Source organism: Hakea prostrata, chromosome 6, assembly GCF_041222555.1.
Source record: "Hakea prostrata isolate BN-2017 chromosome 6, UWA_Hpros_2, whole genome shotgun sequence".
In the NCBI taxonomy this organism is placed as follows: Eukaryota; Viridiplantae; Streptophyta; class Magnoliopsida; order Proteales; family Proteaceae; genus Hakea; species Hakea prostrata.
The window spans coordinates 4,960,219-4,973,640 of NC_142605.1; the positions used below are offsets into that span (position 1 = coordinate 4,960,219).

Here is a 13,422-nt window from a genome sequence, read left to right on the forward strand (position 1 = left end):
TCTCCACCCCTAGGGGTGTCAATGGTGCAGTTTGGGGCGGTTTGGGGCTGGGCCTAACGGTTTCGGGTTGAAAAACACCGAGCCCAAACACGGCCCATTAGCAAAATAACTATTTCGGGCCGGTTTCGGTTTGGTGCGGTTTGGGTTCAGGCTAACTAACGGTTTGGCCTAATGGTTTAGATTCGAGTTGACTAACGGTTTATGGTGTGCAAGAAAAAAAAACAAGAAGAAACAATTGAGCATCCTACAACAAAAGCAAAAATTATATGGAAAACAAAGTTGCTATTGGTCAATTTCCATTAAAAAAAAAACCACCCATTTTATAAAAATCAAGAACCTAGATATTAAGTAGGAAAATGACTATTTGATATTTGAATTCATGCTTAGTTTTTTTAATTGTCTATACCAATTGCCTAATGGTAATATAATGATTTAAATACAAAACGGGTTGCGATTCGGTTTCAGGTTGGTGCGGGCTCCACAACCCTCAGCCCATTAAGGCCCATTAAGGTTCGGGCTAGTTCGGGCTATAACGGGCTGGTGCGGTTCGGTTTTAATGGTTCGGGCTATAAATTGACACCCCTATCCACCCCTATCGATCTGACAGCTTTTATTTGCTTCGAGTGAAAAAGTTCTACTTCAGCCTTGAAAATATTGAAGTAGTCCAAAGCACTAGACTTTTTAGAAAGAAGGTAAATGAATCCATATCTTGACCAATCATCTATAAAAGTTAAGAAGTATCGCTTGCCACTAAGAGTGGGTACAGGAAAAGGATCACAAATGTCAGTATGGATCAGATCCAACACTGATGTGCTACGAGTGGCTTCTTTCTTTCTACTAATGGTCATTTTGCCCTTGGTGCAGTCAATACAGGCTCCCAATTTCATCGGTGTCGTAATGTCTAGTATTCCTTGTTTCACTAGTCTGTCAATCCTTTTCTTTGCAATGTGGCCTAACCTTCTATGCCAAAAAGTTGTTGAATTCCCATTGTCAAGCCTTCTTTAATCCCAACATTCATTACCCAAGACTCTTCGCAATCAAGTCTATACATATTATCAATTATACAGCCAGAACCATAGACTACTGAATCTTTTAAAATAGAAAATCCATTGCCATTAAAATTGATGGAAAAATTGTCTTGGGCCAATTTGCTACAGAAATAAGATTCCTTCTCATGGTGGGAATGCAAACTACATTTTTCAATATGATAGAATTTTCAGAATTTAAAACTAGCCTAATATCTCCAATGGCTTCTACTGCTACCCATTCTCCATTTCCCACGAACGCGTTCACTTCATCCTTGCTGGGTCTCCGTCTTCTTAGCAACCCCTACAAGGAATGAGTGACGTGAATTGAAGAACCGGAATCTAACCACCATGAGTTTATAGGGACATCTATTAAACAAGATTCAAAACAGACTAGTGAAAAATTCATACCAAATTTCTCTATCTCTAGAAAAGCCTTCCTTTTGTAACAATCTTTCTTGAAATGGCCCGGTTTCTTACACCAGTAACAGATGAACTCAGTATCCTTTTTCTGGAATTTTGCTCCTTTGAAATCCTTCTCTTTGTTGAAATCCTTCCCTTTCTTGAAATCCTTTTTCTGTGGGTTGATGAACTTCTTGTGGGACTTCGAGGAAAAACCCTTCTTGTAAACAAGATTGGCTATCTCTACTTTGTTTCTATTAAGGTTATTCTGCTCTTGAGTTACTGTAGTAACTATTTGATCCAAGCTCCATTTGTGATCAGACAAGACATTATAGGTGGACTTCAGATGACTGTAAGGTTGAGGGAGTGAATTTAAGATGATGTTTACCAGAAAATCATCATCGAAATTTATACTTAGGCCTTTGATCTGATTTCCCAAAGATATCAAACTTAGTATATGGTCTCTAACATTACCTTCCCCAGTGAACTTGGTAGTGGTAAGAGTAGAAATCAAATCTCCCAACTGAGCTTTCTTAGAAGAATCAAACTTGGCCCTGATGGCATCTAGGTATTCTTTTGCAGTTTCCTTTTGCCCTACACTGTTCCTAGTGCTTTCTGGGATGGCTGACTTTATTACTGCTAGGGCCTTTTTGTTTGTCTTATTCCAAAGCATCAGTTCGTTTTTTTGTGTTAGGAATGGGATTTTCAGTTTCAATTGGCTTAGGTTCTATGAGGCATATATCCCATTCTCTTAAACAGAAGTAGACGTCTAAATCTTCTTCCCACCTTTTGAAATTATCTCCAATGAGTTTTGGAATATCGGAGAAATTGGTAGACATCTTGATGGTACTGTAGATGACATATAATTATCAAAAATCAATCTTCGGCATGTATTTAATAATAATGACAAAATATATACTGCAAAGAAAGAAAAATTATCATCATATTGGTAAGAGTTACCGACTGACTACATTTCAACCTTTGGGTTGAGAATGCACTAGTCCCCTTACAATTTGCAGTTACCGCAGAATATTCGACTTTGAAGGTGCCATCACCTTTGGGTTAATGGTACTTCAAAGTCATCATATTCCTTTAAAACATGTGCATAATCATACTTTGATGATGACACATTTGGGTGAACATCATCAATCTACTGCAATAATTATATATACATTGGATTACAAAATATCAGGATAAAAAATTATACTTTACCACTTTGGTGGGTTCCATATAATTCTATCATAACATTATGTAATCCGTTTTGCAGTAATTTAAAATGAGATTCTTTCAATAATAAAAAAAATGCACATATAATATAAACAATATACAGAAATAAGTTGTTCTTTCTTTTCTTTTATTTCTGTCATCTTCTTCTCTCTCTTTCTTTCTTTCTTTCTTTCTTCTTCTTCTTCTTCTTCTTCTTCTTCTTCTTCTTTTTTTTTTTTTTTTTTTTTTTGGAGTATAGAGATGAAAAGAAATAATTCGTCAAGAACAAATAACAAATGTAACCCAACAAAAATTGCTGATGGCACTAGTAGATACATAATTTGGAGCAACATTTTAATTTCCATTTCATTTATAAATTAGGCATTACTTTCTGCCTAAGCAAACAGATTTTGTAACAGGGAGTAGTAGACAACATCATGCAACAAATAAAATAAAACACTTTAAGTTCTGAACTCCATGAGATGTATGGAAGAAGGTGAATTGGTCTGACAATTTGAACTTGTTAAGTTCAGACAACACTCTATGTGTAATGGGCCTAATGGGCCGGCCCCATGTTCATCATAGGTTGAACATTTTAAGTTCTAATAACAGTTTTAGTAAAAGCCCATTGGGCCCAGACTCATCACTTATTTGTGCTATGTGTGTCACCGAACAGAGAAGATCGTATGAAAGTAATAGTCAGATTAAACTAATTTCCTTCTTAAATGGAATCAAGAAAATAATCAGATTAAACTAATTTCTACTTAACGAATATATGGAAACAGATTAAACTAATTTCCTTCTTATATGGAATCAAGAAACTAATCAGATTAAACTAATTTCCACTTTATAAGGAGGTCAGGGCCATTGGAGGTAATCCTCAAGTGTTCTTGTAACAATCAAATTAAAATAAAATAAAAAGTTGTATATTTTCATGACCACTGTAGTGTCAGACGTTAGCTCAAGAAAAAACAGGCTTAAAATTTCACAACAGAGAGATGCTCTAAAGATGCTTCCCTGTACTTAATAAAAGTTAAGCACCATTTCTCAGCAAAAACTACATCGATCATTTTATTTTGAATCCCAAAAATAAAATAAAATAAAGAGATAATCTAGGGTTTCAATGAAACCCTAGATTTCCCATTGGATCCAATCCAAAATAAAATCAACACAACACCCATCTAATCACACAATAGAAATCAAGAATTCATAACCTTAAATTATTATAGAAAATGGCTCCGATGCCATTTGTATCCATCAGGATCTATATTGTTTCTATAATAATTAAATCATAGATATGAATATAATCGCGGAAGCGTAGAAATGAATACTTGTAGTGCGTTCTTGTATATAGATCCTCCTTTTGCTCTCCTCGAATCTTCCGTAGCCTTTCACTCTTCGGAATCCTTCGTTTGAGTGTTTTTGTGGAAACAACCTCAAACCCAAAATATATCGTGTGACGGCTACAGGGACCCAAGAAGCTATTTATAAAATAAAACATTAACCTTTAATCACTCCCACAATAGTAAAGGTCAGTAATACCCCTGAATGAATATGGGCCCAGATAAATGGACTAGTGTTAGTTAAGCCCACAAAATCCAACAGGTAGTGTTAACAGTCCCAGTCTTGTTCTAATTTGTTGGTTTTGTATGACATGTTTTCTGCATTTAATATGGAGCTATTTTAGCCTTGGCTTATTAAATGGAACAATGTAACTTAATTTAGAAAGCATCTAATTTTTATGGTATGCTGTAATTTTTCTTCAGCTCTTCTTTGTGATATACATCAAAACTACCAAAGATTGTGAGAATACCGATATTGAAAGACCAAAGGCAATGAACAAAGTCAAAGTGAAGGTCCCATTAATAATAATAGGACAACTACCAAATTAAGAGAACCCATCCAGTAGAAAAGAATTTTAAGGAATAAGACGACAAGATCAATTAAGTCATTAACAAAGAAACAAGAGTTTCACATTTAACATTTATGATCAGTTCATATATTAAGAGATGAATAAGTGACTTGCAACACAAACCAACCTTATTCATTTCATGAAAGGTATTGACAAACTTGATCTTGTAAGGTTTATGAGACATTTCAAGGATGTTGTGGAGGCAAAACATGCAAATGAATTGAAAAAAGAATTTGATGCACGAAATGAGTAACTTGGGGGTGCACATTCATTGAAACCTATGTTGATGATCTCTGACCAGTTATATACTCCAACTATATTCAAAGAATTTTTGAAGGAGTTTGAGTTGGTGGATAGTCACAGTATCAACAGCTAGAATGTTCTAAATTTTTATGTTGAATATGTGATTTTGAAGGCAGATGCGATTGGTTCCTATATAGGGAAGGCATACAGAGTATTGCATAATACAGTAGAAGAAAACCTAACTTGTAGTTGTAAGAAATTTGAGAGTGTTGGGATCCTATGTGTCCATATCTTTAAAGCCCAACAATTATCTCCAACTCATATGCATTCCGATAAAATATTTTTTGATGAGATGGAGAAGATCAGTCCAAGAATTGTCAGTAGTTGAAAGGATAGGAAGAGAAGGGGAGGCAAGGATTGAAGTTGTTCAACAATTAAGTTGCTTACAGTGAAGAAGGCTGATTACTCCGACATTTTTTATAGTCATTAACCAAGCCTGTGAAATGGGAGTTGTCATTAACCAAGCTTGTGAAACGGGAGTTGGTTATAACATACTATATAAGCATGTAAATGGGATTCTCAAAGAGCTCGAAGATGTAGACGCTGTGCAACATAATGAGCATCCCTCGAAAGAAAATGGTGAAGCCCACCAAGATTTACAATTAAAACCAAAAGAGTCTCAGAGAAGGGGATCAGGAAAAAGAATGAAGCCCTGGCATGAAAAAACTAAAAAGAAGAGGTCTGTCAAGCTAGTGGAAGAACAGGGCTCCATTGAAGTAACCTTGCCAGAGTTTTCCAATTTTTTGTCAATGTTTGAGGGTTATGATGAATGGTCAAGTCAGGTAAATGCATTTAATACCTTTTTTTTTTTTTGTATTGTACATCTATTTTACCTCATTGCACAATTAATCTTAGGGTTGTTTATTGTTGGATTATACAGCATGTACCTTCCTCCCAAAATTCAGTACAACTTGGTGCAAGTACTGATCATTCTTCAACTAAGGTAAATGCATGTAGGGATCTCTTTCTGTATTGCTCATTTATTTAAACTTCAAAGTTATTCTTACATATGTGTTGTTGCAGCTCAAATTCTTGAAACTAGAATGCCAACTTCCAAGGCAAACCTAATTCACAACTGACATTTATGTGGCAAGCCTTGCAAAGTTTGTAATGTTGGGAGTAGCTATAATTGCAAATGATGTTTGACATTTTGGTTTTCTAGCGATGCTCTCCTTACTTATCATCAGTGGTTGGGGCAACATGGTTGTTGATGGCTATTGAATCCAATAGATGAACAGAGAAGGTTGTTGTCCTTTGATCCTCAAATTTGATCTTTGTGTAACTACACTTGATCTTGTAAGATGCTTAATGTGTAAGATTACAAGGGGTTGGACTGTAGGTTGTGACTCCCTATGTACTAGTAGGTATAATGGGTGTAACTGATGAAGAACTCATTACTTTTGTATCGATTGGGTGGCTTCTGGAGAAGCATGTCATAGGGGACAATTCGATTTGGATCCTAGTTGTCAGCTGAGAATAATCTAAACATTTGTTTGACTCAATCTTCATACTTTTTTTTTTTTTTTTTTTTTTTCTATTTCTGAATTTTGAATTTTCAATGAGACAGAGGGGTTTAAATAGGAAAAGGGACTTAGTTGGCTTTTTTTTGTAACTTAACACTCCTCCCATCAACGAAACTTGTAAATTGTTGCACATCTTCATTACAAGTTTAATCATAGTTTCATTAAATAAAGGCTTAGATAACTGCAATGCAACTTTGTTGGTTTTAACTGTAACTTAATCACACCTCCCATGAAGGAAGTAAATGGTCACATATTTTCATTAAAAATTTAATCAACATCTTATTAAATGCAGGATCAAATAACTTGAACACAAGTTTGATTGTGACAGTAAGATTACAAGTTATATGCGATATGTCAAACGCATGCCCACATCAGCTAATGTACTTTTGTTTGATATTGATTTTAGTTACTACTACACATCATTCACAACTCTATGACATGGAAGTTAAAAGTAGTTTCTTGCATGGTGATCTCCATGAGGGGTTTATACGAATGAAAATCCATGGTTCTCCACATCAGAATGGTTTATATGGTTGGGTTATGAACGCCCATGTTGTATGGTGGTAGTTAAAGCACCAATCTTGTGAATCAAATGTTAATATTTGAACATTTTAAAGACTTATTTGAAATACAGTTTAAATTTAACTTGTATTTTAACCAAGTTAGTAAAGCCGTCAAAGGGCGTACACCCAGGGAATTCATGAATGCGATGTGTTATTGTTTCAAACACATTTTAGAGGAAATGGATATATTTTTAAACTTGGTAAAACGGAATGGTTCCGTTCTGAAGGTACTTGAAACGGAACCATTCCGTTTCATGAGCCTGATCACATTCATGAAACGGAGTAGTTCTGTTTAAAAAAGAACCATTCCGTTTCGTCTCTGTGATCAGTCTAATGAAACAGAGTGGTTCTGTTTAAAAAGGAACCATTCCATTTAGTCTCTGTGATCAGTCTGATGAAATGGGGTGGTTCTGTTAAAAAAAGGAACCATTCCGTTTCGTCTATGTGATCAGTTTGATGAAACGGAGTGGTTCCGTTTAAAAAGGAACCATTCCGTTTCGTCTCTGTGATCATCCTGTTGAAACGGAGTTGTTTCGTTTAAAAAGGAACCATTCCGTTTCCTATAAGTGAACAGTTTGATGAAACGGGGTGGTTCCATTTAAAAAGGAACCATTCTGTTTCGTCTCTGTGATCACTTTGACAAAACGAGGTGGTTCCGTTTAAAAAGGAACCATTCCGTTTCGTCTCTGTGATCACTCTAACAAAATGGAGTGGTTCCTTTTAAAAAAGAACCATTTCGTTACGTCTCTGGTGATCATTCGATGAAATGGAGTTGTTCCGTTTAAAAAGGAACCATTCCGTTTCGTCTCTGTGATTAGTCTGATGAAACGGGGTGGTTTGGTTTAAAAAGGAACCATTCTGTTTGGCCTCTGTGATCACTCTGATGAAACGGGGTGGTACCGTTTAAAAAGGAACCATTCCGTTTCGTCTCTTGTGATCACTTTGATGAAACGGCGTGGTTCCGTTTAAAAAGGAACCATTCTGTTTCGTCTCTGTGATCACTCTGATGAAACGGGGTGGTTCCGTTTAAAAGGGAACAATTCTGTTTCGTCTTTGTGATCACTCTGATAAACGGAGTGGTTTCTTTATAAAAGGGAACCATTCTGTTTCGTCTCTGTGATCACTTTGATGAAATGGATTGGTCCGTTTAAAAAGGAACCATTATGTTTCGTCTCTGTGATGAGTTTGATGAAATAGAGTGGTTCCGTTTAAAAAGGAACCATTCCGTTTACAAGTTTGCATACATGTTTGTGCATTCATACATACCAAATCTTCATAATTTTTTGGTAAATTGGAATAATCACTTTACATACCAAGTCTTTGTTTCATCAAACTGTTATGGTCACTGAAATTTTAAAATGGAGAGTCACAATAATGTGTATGGTACATATGTCTGTCATTGTTTTATAGAAATTAGTATCACTATCCATATACAAATTTAAGGAAATAAAATATGTTTCAATATGAAGCTTATGTTTCAATTATTTGTTTCATCAGACTGTAATTGTCATATGGACAATTGATACGACAAATTATATAATTGAATGTCTACAATATCATATATTATAGGTAAAATTGTTTTGACAAGTACTTACAACCCTAGAAATACAATGTGATCAGTCTTCCACATGGATACAGTACATTTTCTTGAAATAAAATTTCAGTAATACCCAACCACTTTACTCTTGTCCTCTTGTTTATGTTACAGTACTGACTTTGAACGTAGGGCCTTTAAATGTTTCTTGAATAAAGTACATAACAAGAAAGTAAAAAAACCCAAACACATAAGAACAATATTACATGATACAACATTGTGATTCGGTCCAACATTGATTGATTGTGCACTTGATGCGTAGGGGCTCGCCTTGCAGCACCCAAATTCAGCTCATTGCGTAGTGGCTCGTCATATATTTTTGGCGATCTCAACTCATGTCCTCTACTATTCACACTGTCATATGACGTTGAAGCTCTAAAATGTACTTATGTTGCTGCTTCACTGCCACACATATGATCTACCCAAATAAAAGAATGTGGATGCTTTTCACCATTTGGGCACCTATAAAATCTGCGACCTGGATTTTTTGTTGTGTTTGAAGTCAGTAGCAACATCCTCCCTTGCCCGCAGTAACATAATGGAGTGGGTTGCTCCATACTTGTAGAAGACCCGTCTTCACAATAGCATCCACCCATTCCGGATAAAAGATAACACAGCTGCACCAAATTCACAACTCCACAAGCACAATAGTGAGTCAAATATGGAGATCTACAATTCTAACCCCTTTCTTAAGACAAAGTTTTATGATCAAGCATGTGAAAAAAAAAAAAAAAAAAAAAAACAAACAAACAAACAACAATTTTCATCAAACAATACAAACTGGCAAAGATCATCGAAAGTCTTCAACCAATATCCTTCAATCAATGCAATGATACAAATAATATAATGCCTCCCTTTCCCATCACAAGAGAAAAAAAAATACTAATCCATAGACTAAGTAGGAACTTATATTTTGAATTCAAAAATCATTCCCCACCACAAGTCAGTACAAACCATAGAATCAGATTATATATATCATATGGAATGGCCCCTACAACCACTTAGGCCTGACGAACTTTGGATTTAACATTGGCTCAAGGGGAAGTTTGTAATGAAATACGTTATAGGGGATGTAAATATAATAATTTGCTTGTGGAGCGGTGTACATCATTTCTTTGCCAAACACTGATCCTTCAGCCTTAATCAAACAAAAGACAAGATTCTCCAACACAGAAGAAAAGAGCAGAAAATAGCTTTCCATTACTCATAATTTGATTTCAGTACTTGCCTCACTTAACAATCTTATATAAAAGAAAGTCATCATGAAAAAGTAAACTCCTAGTGTAAAGAGGAAAGGCCTAACACAATACTACAACTATTTGGTAACCTAATTCTGGTAAACAAAGTCATCATCTGAATGCTTGAAAGAGAACTACCAAAGTCATTTAAACTGAATCATATGTTGAACCACTTCAATTTAAAAGAAAAACAACAAAATAATAGTAGGAGCAGAACAAAAATAGCTAATCTCGTTTGCAACACTATACTCAAGGTTCATAAAAATGACCTATTATATATGAAACCATAGGATCAAACACCCAACAAGTATAGAATACCTAATAAAACAAGCTTATTTTCATAATCACAGACACCCAAAAGAATATATGGTAACATTCCATTAACAAACAAATATCTAGAAGGCTAAGAAGAAATGTTACTTGTTAACTGAACAAATTTTCTGAACAAGAGAGATAGAGAAGAAGCAGGAAGTAAGAACTATAAGGAAAGATGGAAGAACCGAACTTTTCTTTGTGTTGAGGGTTTCTTCTTCTTCAAAACCTTAACACTAGAACGTTGGAACCTTTTCTCAAACTAGGGCTTATTTCATCTGCTTCAAGATTCTTCTTCTCCTTCAATCAAAAACTGGGAAGCTTTCAACTCGTGAAGCTACTTCTTGTTGCTTTAAGGTAAGCACAAATTTGTCTTCCTCTTCTCCTCTGCAACCACTTTTTGATTTTGGGGCTTTTGATTTTGAAATAATGAAACACAAGCTATTCAGTTACCGCTTTTGATTCATTTTGAAAAAGGATTTGTGCTTTTGAGACTTAAGCTAATTTAGAGCTTAGATTCTTGAGAATTAGAGTTAGGCTAGGATTGACAACTATCATTGAAATGGAGAACGAAACATGACATGTACATTTTCTTGTAAACATGGGCTAGGTTTAAATCCAAAACTTATTATGAGACCGGTTAGCTTGGCCCAAGCCCATCTTAACCCTGATTGAAGTTGAAGAAGTCTCAACCCAGGGTCTACTCTATTGAGTTCAGCCCAGTCTAGGCCTGCTCTCATTGACCCTGATCAGATTGGGCTGGCCCAAGATGATCTTGATAGGCCTCAATTAACCCATTTGGCTTTGACTAACCATGATTAACCTCGCATAATTGTATTTAAGACCATACGAATCCTTTTTCTAATGTTTCAAAATAGAATGTTGTAAATCAAAAAGGCGCCAAACTAGAACAAATCTTCCGCGCAAAACCAGAATGAGTAAACCTGCTTGCAACTTTCATCTTCATTTTCTCTGAGTTGAAGATTTTTCGTTCTGTCTCTCTATTCAAGCTCTGGTTTTTCATCTCTCACTCTCGATTTGGGTGAAACTTTGACGCAAAGAAGTCTCTGATATTTTTGGTGCTCCCACGTTTCTCCCTCACTATTCTTCAAGTACCCCTCCAATCGAATCTGATTATTTCCATTTGAGCTTCAGATTTGAAGCACCACAAGAGTGCAAGAAAAGTCGATCAGCTGACGTCCAATCAAGTGGTGCATTTGGTGAGTCCGATCCTTTCTTTTCTGTTATATCCTCTAAGGAGTAGCTGCGTTGTGAAAACATTAATTTTGTTATTTTATTGAATAGATTTTATGTATGTGTATCAGTTTATCAAAGTTTGTTATCCTGATTTGCTGCATTTCATGTGGTTTGTTTGTGTTTAATATTTGGTATTTTTTTGCATTGTATTTGTTTTGAATCAATTCTATATAAATCTGTTGCATTTGATGTTGAAAACACATATACGTTTGCAAATTCGACACGGTCCAGATTATTTTTGGACCGTGTTAAATTATGTTATTGTTCTTTGCGAATCCCCTTATGAACTACATTTTAAATCTCGTGTGTGAACATAGGATCGGTTTGGTTTTAATTCTTTGTATGATCGTAATAACTATCAGTAGGAATGTTTAAACATCTATTAGACTAAGAATGCCCATTATGACTTTCTTATATATTCCCAATTTGAAGAATGGTTATTGGAACTGCTTTTTATGTTTTCAATTTCGTGGGAAGGAAATTCTTCTTCAACAGAACCTACAATCTACTCTACTTGGTACATCTTAAAGAGAGATTTTACTCTTTCTCTATTGATTTTGTCTACTACTACAACTTGCTTGAATGGTTATATTGCAGGTGAGCTACCATGCAAAAGGAAATCTCTTTGAGGCTTTATTTCCTTGCATGCAATTGCTAGATTCAATCATTTTTAGCTTTTGATTGTTTTGGAGTCTTTCTTTTAGTTTAGATGCTTGAGAATACTAGATTAGCGCTTCAATGTAGTTTGTCGTTTTAGAAGGTGCTGGGAGAGAGGAAGCACTATATAAGTTGTGGTTATTGAGTTCATTAGATCCATGTGTGATAGGATGTAAGGTTCCTGTTATCTCATCGATTTGATTACATATGAGTTCGATGCAATGGGAAGTTTGTGTTAAAGTGTTGTCATCTCATAATGTACCTTAAGGCTTCATCTTTATCAGTAGGAATAATCTTTACTGTTTTTCATACCTAACTTTTATAAATGTGTCCTTGTGGTGAACTCTCAAACTTTTATCAGACATGGATGACAATGTGGCACCTCGAATAGGGATGGAATTTAAATCATTTGATGAAGCATATGACTATTATAATAAGTATGGGCGTATGAGTGGGTTCAGCATTCGGAAGAATTATTTGCACAGGAGCACGACATATAAGACTGTCATCGTGCAACGGTGTTTCGTGTGTAGTAAAGAAGGACACCGAAGAGAAAAAGAAATGGATGTCAAAGTACAACGTCCTGAGACTAGAACTGGTTGTTTAGCAAGGATGATTGTAAAAAGAGATAATCATGGACGATTACTAGTTGATAAATTTTGTGATGAACACAACCATGTTCTTCAGATTGAAGAAGTTGCACATTTGTTGCGCTCCCAGCGTGCAATATCAACTACCCAAGCCACAGAAATAGAAATGGCAGACAGAACTGGAATGGGGACAAGATTGACATAAAATTTGATGGGTTTGCAAGCAGGGGGCAATGAAAATCTAGGTTTCACAAAGAAAGATTTGCAAAACTATTTGAACAGAAAACAACAGCGTGATTTGGCATATGGGGATGCCGGGAGCTTGATGCTTTATTTAAACAATCAACGAAATTTAAACCCTGCATTTCTGTATTCTATACAGATGGACAGTGAGGATAAGTTAACAAATATATTTTGGTCTGATCCACAGATGCAATGTGATTATCAACTATTTGGTGATGTAGTTGTGTTTGATACTACTTTCTACACAAACAAAGAAAATAAATCATTGGCTGTGTTTGTGGGATTAATCATCATAGGACTATGGTTATCTTTGGAGCTGCTTTGCTTTATGATGAGACAACTGAGTCATTTGAATGGTTATTTTGAACTTTCTTTGGAGTTGATGGTGAAAAGAAGCCAAAGACAATTTTCACTGACCAAGACGCTGCAATGGCAAGGGCACTAACTGAGGTTGCACCTAATACACTCCATGCATTGTGCACTTGGCATCTTTGGCAAAATGCAAAGAAACACCATGGATATTTGATGAGTGAGAAGTCACAATTCTCCAGAATTTTGTACAAATGCATCTACTATTATACAAGAAGTGAGGAATTT

At 35.5% G+C, this 13,422-nt stretch overlaps 1 protein-coding gene across 1 annotated transcript; it reads left to right on the forward strand.

Annotated features, from left to right (window-relative positions):
- The first annotated feature begins 12,355 nt into the window (after positions 1 to 12,355).
- LOC149012146 (protein FAR1-RELATED SEQUENCE 5-like) lies at positions 12,356 to 12,787 on the forward strand. The gene has a single exon (XM_089159164.1). The coding sequence runs from the start codon at positions 12,356 to 12,358 to the stop codon at positions 12,785 to 12,787; it is 432 nt and encodes a 143-aa protein (XP_089015290.1).
- The last annotated feature ends 635 nt before the right edge of the window (positions 12,788 to 13,422 follow it).